Genomic DNA, 13,430 nt, shown 5'->3' with positions numbered 1-13,430 from the left:
TTCCAAAGCTGGCTGAATAGATAGGTTCCCAAATACTGTTTATCAGGGATTTAAAAATCTGAGCTTACTTCTAACAAGCCTTTAGGGTACTTCTGTAAGAAAGAATTGCAGAAAATTCAGGGAAGCCTCTGGATACATAAACCTGAAAACTGATCTTTGTTTGAAACCCTAAACTGTGGGGAGTGTGACTACCTGCCCATCCTCAGATGGCTCTCACAGATCATCCAGGTGCTGCAACGTCCCCAGCATGAAGGCCTCCAGTGATGTGGGTAAGAGTCAGTGGCGATCTCTGTGCAGGTATGTTCAGAGTCATGGATGTGGCGTCACACAGGCATTAGCTCAGATCCTTTTGGAGGGCAGGACCATTGCCTCTGGTTTAGATTTCATACAGGAAGTAACACAACCCTTGTGCATTTAGGGGGAAAAAACCCACAATGGTTCCAAAACACCTTTCAGTAGGCAAAACATCATCATGAAGGCTGAATTAGGCTTGCAGAAGTCTTATGAGATTTTTCTGCCCCTGATCAGCAGAGGAAAATCATTCCCTACTTGGGTCTGAAAGCAATTCCTCTGGTGACTCCTCCTTGATGACTGAAAAGGGTTGATGGCTACAAAACTTCTCTTAAGTCCCACTTTCCATTCATAGGAAATGCGACCTACAGTGTCTCTTCTCTGCAGGGTACTGGTGACAGGAAAAGATTACCATCTGTAGAGTTTCTCTAAGATTCTGCTTATGGCACATGATGTTTGCAAGGCTTCCCAAAACAAGAAGCTTCAGTTCACTTCTGTAAGCCTGTCTCTTTGGAAAAGGAGCTAAAGAAAGAGCAGTAACCACCCTCTGGCTGCCCATGAGAACCAGCACACCAAACCCAGAACCTGCTTGTGCTATCAACTTGCAGTCACAGCATTGAAATAGCAATGTTTTCCTTCCCAAATATATGATAACGGACAACTAGAAAGAGTTTGCCCCTTATTCTTAAACACATAAATGTGAAAAAAATAAAAATCCAGATGTTGCCATTTTGGTGAAGAAAAGCATTTCTTCCTCTCCCAAGAAGACCCTATACAGGAAAGCCCCATTTCTGTCTTCTGGGAGAAAAGCATCATCTGATTCTCTCAGTAATAAAATTATTTCTTTACAATCTATGGTCCAATTTGAGGCTCTGCCTTGGAAAATTCTGAAATCACTGATCTGGAACCATGTAGTCAAGCCCTTCATTTTTAAAACTCTGCTTCATCTCTTCTGCATTTGTTCAAATAGCAACCTTATATGACACAGCAGAAAGTTGAGTTCATCTATTTAAACATTGCAATTGAAAAAAAAAAATTCAGGTTTGTAATATGCATCCATGAAACTAGCAGCACCTGTATTAGGAAATTGACTTGAGAGAAGTTTAGGCATCTTTCCCAGTGGGAGGGAAGGAAGAGAACCAGGTTGAATACCATGTGACCCCCACACTAAAACCAATCAAGAAGTTGCAAACCAGAAGCATCCTAGAACTTGGGAGACAAAAGTTAATTATAACAGGGAGAGATTTCTCAGTTTGACCTAGAAAAAGGTGAGCTTCAGCACAGATGTCTTTATAACTACCCTGATCTCAGCATCACAGTTTGATTTGGCAGCACCTCTTTCCCACCATCACTAACTGAATGACCTGTTTTGGTTTGGCTGAAAGGAGATAATTTATCAGTGTAGTTCGGATGAACAAAAAAAAGAATATACCATGTCCCTGTAAACACCTCTGGTTAGAGAAGTATATCATTGGCTAGTTAAAAACCAAATGATTCTCCTGAAAAAAAACTACACTGTTCTGCTGAGAGAAGGCTTTTGGGACACAACTGACTCAAATGCAGCCATTTGGCTTTAGCAATTTTGTAAGCAGTGCTTTGGGAGTTCATAAATTAATTCTAGATCACCTGTTTTAAGATGATGATTTTTTTCCTCCAATTACTTTCAACAGTAAACAGACACAGTATTGCAAACAAAGGAAAACAGTAATGGCCACCATGACATTTCCATGCAGACATCAGGCAAATAAAACATATTTAGCTCTGGCAACTTTGTAATCAAATGGATTTTTCTTTTTCAGCTTAAAGTTGACAGTGATCAGTGTGAAAGTAAAAGAATGAGAAACACCTAAAAACCTTGGGAGGATATAGTATTATAGACAACGAAGGGATGTTAGGAGGCCAGGCAATCTATCTCTTTGCCTCTGTGGCTGGATCTTCCTAACCCATTACGGACAAAACAACCAGTTCACAAAAACCTCCACTGAAAGCACTTCTGTACTTTATCCAGGCAAACCTATGCGTTGGTTTAAATCCATAAAAAACCTTTTTAAAGGTTGATTTCAAATTTTCAATGTTTCAAATTTAAGGCCATCCACAACAGACATGAAGAACAGTTCACACCTTTGAGGCTTGCAGTGAGGAGCAGAAGTGTGCTCTCAGGATCCCACATTCACCAGTTCAGTATAAATTCCAGGTCAGATCTCTTTATTTTACAGATTATTCACTTTTAACTTTGTGGAGAACTTGAACCAGGCACTACTGCAGAACAAGAACTATAACGCAATTCTCTTTTCAGAGCTGTACCCATGCTTTCCTGTTCAAAAAGGATAAATGAACACTCCTACTGAAAGTCTCTGGTGAATATCTGCTGATTAAGGTGTCACTTCTCATGATTACAAAATTGAAGTCAATAGTAGCCCTTTCTTTGTGTGGGCTTTGGATCAGACTGTAATTCTACTGGAAATGTATTCTTTAAGATGTGCAAACTCTTTAAGATAATAACACACCTAGCTCACAACTAGTAAGATAAGGATTGGATAGCAGCCCTTCCCCATCTTATGTTTCACCATTACCCTTTCCTGTCTATGGACTTACTGATAGCCATTAACCCACTAAATAATGTACTTCCAGAGCAGCTCTTAAACCTTTGGTTAGTTGATGAGCGCCTTAGATCCTCAAAGGATTTCTGGCTGGTGGAAAGGCATTCCTTCAAAATGCCAGCATTGCAGGAGAGCTTATACAGAGGTTTGGAGTCCTATCTTCACCTTTGCCTTACCTCCCTCTTCTTATGCTGCCAACTGCATCAGGGAAGCAAAAGAATCATCTCTGGAAGGGAGACAGGATTTTCTTTGGTCCCACCAGAACAAAACCGACCATGCTTCCTTCCCATTCAGCTTTCTCTGCAGATCACAACAGCAGAGCAAGAGATATATATGTGCCTCCTCCCTCGAGCTCAGGCAGCCCCAGGGCTTCTTGGGGTTATTACTTTACACCAACCACACATCTCTATAAAAATGAAGAGAAACATCTTCACACTTCCTTTTCCAGCCAGTACTCTCAGCTCTAAAGGTACTGACTATGCCCAGAATGAGCTTTGTTTTTCATCACAGAAATTAATTGTAACATCAGTCCTAGCTATGTGTCAGTCTCAGATTGGAGCCAACAACCGGCACTTTTGAGCATTCTCCTGCAAAAAAGTAGCTTTACATCCACCCAAAGCCTTATTTAAGAAAGAGTCTGAATTATGACTTTTCCAGCCTGTTTAGAATTTTCCCCCAAACCAAGGGCATGGACTAGACTATGTAAATGCCAAAGCAGTTACCACCTATACAGCAGCAAGATCTCATAAATCACCTTGACTGAGGTTCACAGGAGCAGAGCCAGTCATGAGCCAGTTGCCACCTGGAGGCTGCCCAAGTGTATTAGGCACGGTATAGTTTCTTGGCGAGAACTGGAGGAAAATTCTGACATTGAGAAAGTCACATAATGGATTCTGCTGGTTCTAAAGTACCTGTGACAGTGTCTGGCAAACAGCTTTGGTGTGACATATAAGATTCACACAGGGTGTTCCAGGTCCAAGACACAGGCTGTGAAAATGTCTCCCACCATGACTTTTAATGCTCATCAGAGATGGTACTTCTTGCTGATTCCCATTAAAAGCACACCTTTACTACTACTACCTAGCACATTTCTGAACTGGGACAGCAATCCCACTTGGAACCAGTTGCTCTTGTGAGGCTGCACATCCTAACAAGAAATTGGTTTGCAGATCATGAACTTAAAACAATGAAGATCAAAAAAGCCACTGGGCCTGCAAGACCTATAGCACTTGCTAGAAATTCTAGCATAAGAGGTGCAGGAGCATGCATTCCAGACATACCTTGCTCCCAAGAAGGTGAAGTTTCACATATGTAAATATGCACAGGGAAATACCCTTGTCTAGCCAAAATATATGTAAGAAATCATTTTCCTATTTTATAGGAACAAAATCCACTGTTCTGCAAGTGGCAAAATCAAAAGTAGACACTTCTGCCCTTTCCTGTCATAATTAGACTACACAAAGCCTAAGCACAGGGAAATGTCATTTTAATCAGAAATCTGAAACTGAAGTTTTTTCTCATCTGCGGCATTTACATAGTTAAGTGTTATCCTGTCAAAATCAACTAAGGATTTGGAGGGAGTGATATCAGACTTTGTCCATTTATCATCTTTCACATTAGGTTGTTGTCAAGTTATCCATACTTAATCAGGAGACAAACCAAGACAATAAACCAACAGCAGGAAACTCAATCCAAGAAGTGTGTTTCTATTCAGTGGCTCTGACACAATGAACAGAAAGATAAAGGGAGACGTCAACTTCTGTTTTATTTATGCAGACATAGAACAACAGAGGATTTAATTTCTCTCTTTTCAGGCTGAAGTTTCCTACTAAATGAAATGTCCTCTTTCCTTACAAATGGAGTTGGCTCCTATCATTAACAATTCCCCTTGCTGGAGAAACAGATGAGGCTGTATATTGCCAGGTCATTCATTAGCAAAAAAGCAAACTCATTATGTACACTGGCTATCTTCTGCAGGTTTTGGAGCCCACACAGATGGTGACATAGGATGTATAAACAGATTACTACGCAGGTACTACTGTTAAACTTCTAATTTCTACAACAGAAGCATACTTACACTGCCCATTCCAACTTTTCATTCTTGATTGAATTGTAGAGGGCCTGCAAAGGGAGAGAAATAAGATGGAATTATTGTCTGACCCCTCCTACACATACATTAATATCCTGAGTAAAGACACCCAGCTACTATCAGCAAGCAAGCAGTCTCTGATCAAGAAAGTCCTGTATCTGCTAATGATAATGTGAGAATCTTCAGCAGAAATTCCACCTAAGAAAAAAATACTGAATGTGTATTTTAAGATTACAGTCATTTTCTCAAGCAATTTTTGTAGTTTTTGTGCCTTTTTAAGAACACAGAATCATGAAATAGCCATGGAAGGGACCTAAAGTTCCACCCATGGCAACTCCTTCAATGGGCAGAAACACCTTTCACTAGGCCAGGTTGCTCAGAGCCCCATCCAGCCTGTCCTTGAACGCTTCCAGGGACAGGTATCTACAGCTTCTGTGGGCAACCTGTTCCAGTGCTCCTCACAGTAAAGAATTTCTTCCTAACATATAGTCTAAAGCTATTCTCTTTCAGTTTGAAACCACTGACAATTGTCCTTTCCTTATATGCACTTGTAAAAACAACTTGTAGGCTGCCTTCAGGGACTGGAAGGCCATAATTAGGTCACCTTTACACCTTCTCTTTTCCAGGCTGGAAAAACCCAGTTCTCTCAACCAGTCTTCATAGGAAATGTGGTCCATCCACATAATCACTTTGGTGTCCCTATTATAGACTCACTCCAGCAGTTCCACGTCCTCCCTGTGCTGGGAGCCCAGAGCTGGATGCAGGTTCCAGGTGGGCTCTCCCCAGAGCAGAGCAGAGGGGCAGAATCCCCTCCCTGCCCTGCTGCCCACGCTGCTCTGGATGCAGCCCAGGACACGTTTGGCTCTCTGGGCTGGGAGTGCCCATGGCTGGCTCATGTCCAGCCTCTCACCCACCAGCACCCCCAAGTCCTTCTCACAGGGCTGCTCTCCATCTGCTCATCCCCAGCCTGTGCTGATACATGGGTTGCTCTGACCCAGGTGCAGCACCCTGAACCTGGTCTTGTTACACTTGGTCTTGAGGTGTCCAGGTCGCTCTGGATGCCATCTCATCCTTCAGCTGGGTGTCACCTGCAGATTTCCTGAGAGTGCCTTCATCCATGTCATTAATGGAGACATTAAATAGTACTGATCCCTGAGGGACACCACTAGTCACTGATGTCTATCAGGACACTGTGCCATTGACCACTACCTTCTGGATGTGACCATCCAACCACTTTCTTTCCATCTAACAGTCCATGCATAAAATTCATCTCTCTGCAATTAAGAGACAGGCATGTTGTGAGGAACTCTGTCTGAGGCTTTACAGAAGTTCAGATAAATGACATTTATAGCCCTTCCCTTGTCCACTAACACGGTCATTCCATCATTCAGGGCCATTTGGTTGGTCAGGAAGGACTTGCCCTTGGTGAAGCTGCACAGGCTGTCTCAAATCATCTCTCTGTTCTCCATGTGCCAGAGCACAGCTTCTAGGAGGATCTGCTCCATGATATTCCCAGGCAGGTGATGAGGTTGGGAAGTCCCTGGTTGCCAGGGTTTTCCTTTCCACCCTTTTAAAAGATGGGTACAATGTTTTCCCTTTTCCAGTCACTGGGACTTCACCAATACAATGGTGAAATCATGATTACAGTGACTTTACAAATACCACAGAGAGTGGCTTGACAATTCCCTCAGGACTCTGGGATACATCTCACTGGTTCCAATAGACTTAGGTACATTCTAGCTCCTCGGGTGGTAAAAAACCTGAACTTTACTTCCAGTTAGCAAAAGCCACAAGACTTTGAAATTCGAGGTTCAGTCTAATTCCTGACACTCAATGAAAACTTTTGGTCAATGACTTTAATGGGGACTTTAAGATTTCATCATATAGGCCAATCTGTGAAAATTTGCCAGAATAGCTACCCAAAGTCCCTGAGCCTCACAGACACCTGAATGCTTTCCCAGTCACACACCTAAACATAAACATGTTCAATTTCTAAGTGCAAAACATCAAATTAATGTTAAGCAACTTTTCTGCTTCAAGATCACTGTCTTGGACTGCTGTCCACTAACACCATTCCTCTTTCAATTCATAGGAAAGGTGCCCAGTAGGTTTGACATCAAAGGTAACATTTCTGGTTTTGATACAAGCCTGCAGAGAAAAGGGTCTGAAACCTGACTTAAGATTGGGTGAGTATCAGACAGCTGGGATGGATTTTTTTTTTTGAGAGAAAGTACATATATCAGTTGGATAAGAATGTCTTATTTCAGCCCCCCATGAGCTGATGCATACAATGGATAAACCTCTGGTATTACCAAGCTAATGGAGTTCTTCAAAAAGGTCACTTAACTCAAGTGAAGTATTTTGGTATGGAATGTCCCTGATTCTCACACGTATAATCTGCATTTGTAATTCACCTTATATACATAGCTAGATTTACTCCCTCTGGCACATAACTCCTACACAGCCTCAAAATATGTTAACGTGTAGAAGAACTGTTGATGCACATGATTAGCAAAAAGTAGCACATCAAGTATGAACAAGCCTGAAAATCACATACTATAATAGGTATGACATGATGCTCAACAAAAACAGTAACATTTAGATAGCCTTAATGCTGACCCAAACCAAAAATAATTTGGAAACTGAAGAGTTGAAATTAGTCTTGTGCATATGCCACAGCTGAATTCGCATGAGCAATACCATGAGCATATCCCACTCTTCATTCTGTCATCCACCGTCTCTTTTTCGAATCTGGAAGTCTTATTTGAAGATCCTTAATATTCAGCTCTCTGGAAATCTGACTTTACCAAACAATACACAAGCAGGTCAAACATTATGGTACAATTCACTTCATGTTGATGCTACACAGGTAGCTACCCTAGGTCACAATGTTCCAAGAAAGTAAGTTTCTCAGAGCAATACAACAGATATGAACACAAACAATAGTCATGCCTCATCCTACTGACACTGAGCTGGCAAAGAGAGGTCCTCACCACTAACTTGAGCTTCACTGTGCCATTCAGAGAGATATGATTAAGTATTTCCAAGTTTGGAGTTTTCACTATTTCTAAAAACATATCTTCTCTGAAGTGTATAGGCGCTCTGAACCAAAGGCAGACAGCCAAAGGTGAACAGATGGGCATTTCTGGCAATTTGGAGGCACTTGCTAATTTTTAGGTGAGAGTTATCAAGAGATTTCAAGACCACTCTGCAGAAAGAAAGCAAAAGAAAGAGTGAATATTTCTCCTCCCTGTTCAGCAGAATTAGACACAACTCCACTTTTGTACACAAACGAATGCTGATACTGGTTCCTGCAGTCACCAAGCACTTCTTATATGATTTGGGCAAAGCCCCTGTCTTATTCTTTGACTTGTTCTTTTCTTCCTGCTATGAATAAAATATTCTCTTACATTTTGAGCCAGAAAATGACTCCAAATACAATGCGAAGAGGCTGCATACTTCCTGCAGCCGCCTCCCCAGTTTTTCAGAAGTAATATTTTTTTCCTCATCTAGCTCAATGTGTTTCAGAAACAGCAAAAACCTGGCTTGAGGAAACACATTTGTTGCTCCCTGGCCCAAATGCCAACAAGATTGGGTCAAAACCTCTGAAAATTAACACCTGCCCTGTGCAGGTTTTTATGAGATTTCACTGCTAAGCACATCTCTAGGGATCATTGCAGCCAAAGAGCAGAACACACAAAAGCAGCAGTCCAGATTGGGGCAGGGATAACAAATGCCCCAGGCTTTTGCCTTGTGAAAAGAGAGCTATGTTTGTCCTAACCTTTACTAATGAGCCAGACATCATCTTCCTTCTTTAGGGAGTAACAGACACCAACCCAGTCATACAGCATACATCTGACCAAGGACATGCTGCCCCACACAGACCCTCAAACATAGCCTGTCAAAAGTATTTCTGGTATTTACAAAACAGGAAGAAAACTGTAGAGAGTATGCACAGCCTAGGCAGCTGTGTTCTGTGAACCTGTGTATGTTCTATGTGTCTACCAGGCATGTTCACTGACACCTCAGCAAGCAGACCTCTGCAAATACATGAGTTCTCATGCCTGCCCCAACTCACCTCTCTGGCAGATACTGCTGGCAAGGCTGCTGCTGGATTCACCAGCCTTTCAGAGCTGCTTTATGTCACTTCTCCAAAACAACTTCTACTTTAACATTTTCCTGATATCTTCCTGGGCTCTCATATGTTCCAGAGAAGCAAAATTTCCTCCTGCCATGTTTTGCAACCGTAACCATACGTGCACAGCACAGCACCCTGATTTACCTCATGGCTATTTCCCAAGGCCCTGATATACAGAGTAGCTTCTTTCAATAGGCATTTCTCCAGAGTATGACTAAATCAAACGAACTTGCAGACAAGCACTTAAATGCTTCGTTAAATTGCAACAAAAGTCATCAGAGATTACAGCATGGTCATGGCTCTCACTGTACTTAGCTAGCTGCAAGGACAGGTTTTTTTAACTCATGTTTTCTCTCTGGGAAATGAAAAAAGAAAAAAAGCTCTCATTTACAGCACTCTTACAGATTGACAATAATCACTACTTCCTACCTGCTGGCCGGGGAAGCATTTGGCAAATTTGCTATGTAAGCCAGAAAATAGGAGGTTGAACTAGAGCAGTGAATGATAGAATGAATATTGCATAGGTGTCATCTTCCAAGCTGGACTGATACCAGTCAGAAAGTGGAAAGACTTTCTATCTCTTTTGTCACCCAAGGCTACTCTGAATAGGATCCAAACCCCCAGATACCAACTACTCAGCAGTGTCTGACTTCAATCCTTTGACTTTTTATCCCTATTATCCAGAACACAAAGACCTACTTCTTATAGCTTACAGCTTTCCCCTTTCTGATTAGTGTTCATCTCTAGGTACATCACACCTCAGGCTCTGCATGGCTATAAACTCCTTGAAGAAACAGGTGCAATTTTGAAGGCAGAATAAAAGAAATTGACTGCTGCATGAAGGAGAACAGTAGGCAAAATCATAGGCACTTCCTCGTTTTAACTGCAATGCAACAGCTCCTACAGCTCCAATTTGACCCTTAGAAGACTGAAGTGTAAAAAAAAAGAGATTCATTATGTGTTTGTGGGATTTGTTTGTATTTGTTCATAAACTAGGCAAGAAACACTTTCCCTTTTAAGTGGAAGGCTGTAGCTCTAAAAAACTGCTGAATTCCACCCCCATTTCCCTTTTGTAAGCAAGTAGGTCCACAAAAACCCCAGATTTCCACAAGCTCTCACTACTACTAAAATTGGTACTTTTATTTCAATTGGAAAGAAAAGCAAAACTATGGAGAGAATGCTCCTGAAAACTCCAGTTTATTTTACAAAGCTACCAAAGGAAAAAAGGTCACTCACCACCCTCACCTTCCTCAAAATCCTGTCACATGCATGAACCACTGGACCCATTTGAATAGGCTGCTCTTGTCACCTGCTAGCTGCCAGTGATGCTGTGAATCAGCCTCTGCATGCAGAAGCAGTGCACAAAAGAAAGGCACAACCAGGTGTGTACACAGGGACAAAGACACAGCAAATTATGCAGATACTGAGAGAGGTAAATCATCTAAGTTATGAGTAGACGCAGGGCCCCCAAAACCTGGCCAGCAGGGTACAAGATGCTTGAAGAGATCCCAGAGCACTGTACAATTCCTCCCCTCAAAAAGCAACATAGAAGAAAGCTACTAACTTTCTGTTTGCACTAGCTCATGCAGCAAAGCCTAGGAAGAGGGAAAGAAATATACTACACATTTTTTACACCTACTCCATGCACAGAAGAGGAGCTGGAAACACCTGCTGTGAGCCAGTAAATAGGCAAAACTAAAACTAAGTTAATAGAAACACCAGGGATGACCCAGACCGTCTTTTCTAGTTCGCATCTCTCACAGTCTTTTCTTGCATCCAGCTCCTCCCTGATTTCTGGAGTCATTGTTGGAGGAATGATCATCTGATCATTGCAGAGGATAGCCTGGCTGGCTTTTGATGTCCCCAGAACAGGAATGCATGTGTGTTCTGAGCCAGGCCCTTGTCATACTTCCCCGCTGCCACTTCCAGAGGCAGCCCTGCCTGAATACATTTCTTCTTCACCTCCAGCTGATAATGGCATAGCTGACTTCAAGCAGCAAGGAAGCCCCATAAACACCTGAGGGCAAAGACATGCTCAGTCTTTGCAGTCACAGCACCTCCCCAGTCACTCAGCACCTGTCCAGCGGCTTTGCCCTTTGGAGCTGAGCAGTCAGACAGGCATCAGCTCCAGCTCCTGCCATATGTGCTTTACTGGAGGAAGAAAAAACAACCAAAGCAGCAGAACTCTACAAAAATAAAACAGGTTACAGAGGCAACAGATACTAGACATCACAATGTCCACACGGAGTCCTAATAGCTGTTAATGTGCTCATCCTTTGGACCAGGGCATAGCTCTGTATCATTGCCTTCTGCCAAGTCTGGATGTGGAGCTATGTTGCTCGCTATATACCACTCGTCACTTGCTGTTTAGATCACTATCTGAAGGCTGGCCCTCACTTGGAACACAGATCTATACTACTCCACCACCTGCTATTTGCCACCCTCCCTTAAAACCCAGATCTTGACATTTTCTCCTGTCCTCATGCACGGATCTGTAACACCTGGCAAACGGAGGATAAGGATTCTGATCATTGAGTGCCTGTAGCTCGTTGCCAGATTCAAAGCCCACACACCCTCTATTTCTCATGCATTTTCCCCCCTTCAGATGGGGATGCAGCAAGGGTGCCAAAATAGTACCCCAAGAAGCCTGTGCATTAGTGCATGGCATCACGTCTGCTGATATTGCTCTCAATTTTAAATTCCACTGGTTTGTACAACAAACGTTCTTCTAACAAGCCAACATACATTATTCATAAAACAGCACAGAGCTGTTCAGCAGCATATGGAACTGATGAATACTGTTTTGGTGTAGGAGGAGATAGGGTTGATAGGAATGTTTTAGAAGGAAGGAAAGGAGATCATTTCACCCAGGGAATTTCAAGTGCGTCACCAACTGGAGAACATTTCGAAGAGAAACTCCTCTGTTAAAAATCTGGTTTGTATATGGAGAAGGAAGGGGAGGGGGAGAAAAAAAAGGAAAGAAAGATCGTGCCAGATATACCATCATAAAACAGAAAAGGATGGTTAGCTGTGGCTCCTGAGACACAGGAAATTAATGCCACAGAAGAAATACATCCTCTGTATTAATACACATGGCTTGTTTGAAAAGATTTTTTTTCTGTACTTGCTGAAGTGCTTCATCAGTGTTATTGTAAAGGCAGCATACTGAATTATTACAGAAAAATAGAGAAAAGGCTAGAGAAGTACTTCTTGATAGTGGAGCACCTCCACAGCCTATTCCTACACAGCCTATTTCAAACTGTTTTATTGGCCCTGTGCATTTGCAGTCAGGACAGGCACAAGTACTTAGCAATTCAGTCCCTGGCTGCAGAAAAAAAGTCTGTCAGAAAAAGAGACTACTGAGCATGCTGGGTCACACAGATGATCCTAAGATACATAGACTCTCATTGCATGGAGTCTGGACTTGAGCCTGCCTTCCACAGAACAATGGTACAAAATTCACAGCACCATTTCACAGGTTCTTCTGCCGGCCTAAAGCTGTGGTACCTCCTATAATACACACTTGGGATGCATCCCCCTAGTGAAGCCTGTCCACACAGAGGCAAGACCTGATGTGTGTCAAGGAGATAAAAGATACTTGGGCTACCTAGCTTCTCCGACACTGACATCAGGGAGACCTTTTCTGCAGGCACCATGCTGGCGCTTTTTTCATACTACTAAAGCATGAAGATACATAATACACTCTAGCTTACCAAAATAGGCTGAGTCATATAAGTGAAAAGTAAAAGAGGAGAATGTTTCTGAGGCACAAATGGTTTAAATCTATCTCCTTCCCAAAGTCAGCTGCAGCAGTCACAGAAACAGGTCTTGAGCATTGTACTCACTTTATATAGGGAGCAGATAAAATACAAGGCAGTCCAGACACAAAGAGGGAGACACACCCACAGAAATATGAAGTCCACAAACCAAACCTTACTTAAGACTGAGGAGATCTATATGGCATTGGTGTCCAGAAAAGCTCAGCCTAGAACCGAAGACATTTCCTGAGAAGTGATGCACAAACATATACACACAGTTACACTAATAAAAAGAGCTCCTTTGCCACACTACAGATTAACCTCCAGGTTCTTCCACCAACACAACAGTATCAAAGAGCCAAAGCTCAATTATAAATCGGTTCTCTAAACCAACGACGTCAGCAAAAAAATGGGCAGGCAAAGATCAGAAAGGGGAACAGAGAGATGGAAAGGACTGTCCAAAATCACAACACCAATCACTTGCAGAGCCATTTGTCATCTTATCAACCAGGCAAGCACCACTGAAGAGAATACACGGATCTTCTCAGCCCTCC

At 42.4% G+C, this 13,430-nt stretch overlaps 1 protein-coding gene across 6 annotated transcripts in view; it reads right to left on the bottom strand.

Moving 5' to 3' along the window:
- PSD3 (pleckstrin and Sec7 domain containing 3) overlaps window positions 1-13,430 on the bottom strand; it is a 138,415-nt gene that overhangs the window by 31,496 nt on the left and 93,489 nt on the right. For all 6 annotated transcript variants that reach the window (XM_064735400.1, XM_064735398.1, XM_064735399.1 and 3 more), the window contains one exon: window positions 4,969-5,012. In XM_064735400.1, coding sequence (XP_064591470.1) covers window positions 4,969-5,012 — 44 coding nt within the window. The remainder of the gene's footprint in view (window positions 1-4,968; window positions 5,013-13,430) is intronic.

The sequence above is a fragment of the Zonotrichia leucophrys genome, chromosome Z (assembly GCF_028769735.1).
Source record: "Zonotrichia leucophrys gambelii isolate GWCS_2022_RI chromosome Z, RI_Zleu_2.0, whole genome shotgun sequence".
Classification (NCBI taxonomy): domain Eukaryota; kingdom Metazoa; phylum Chordata; class Aves; order Passeriformes; family Passerellidae; genus Zonotrichia; species Zonotrichia leucophrys.
The sequence above is the reverse complement of the archived record's forward strand: the minus strand, read 5'-3'. Positions and strand labels throughout refer to the sequence as shown.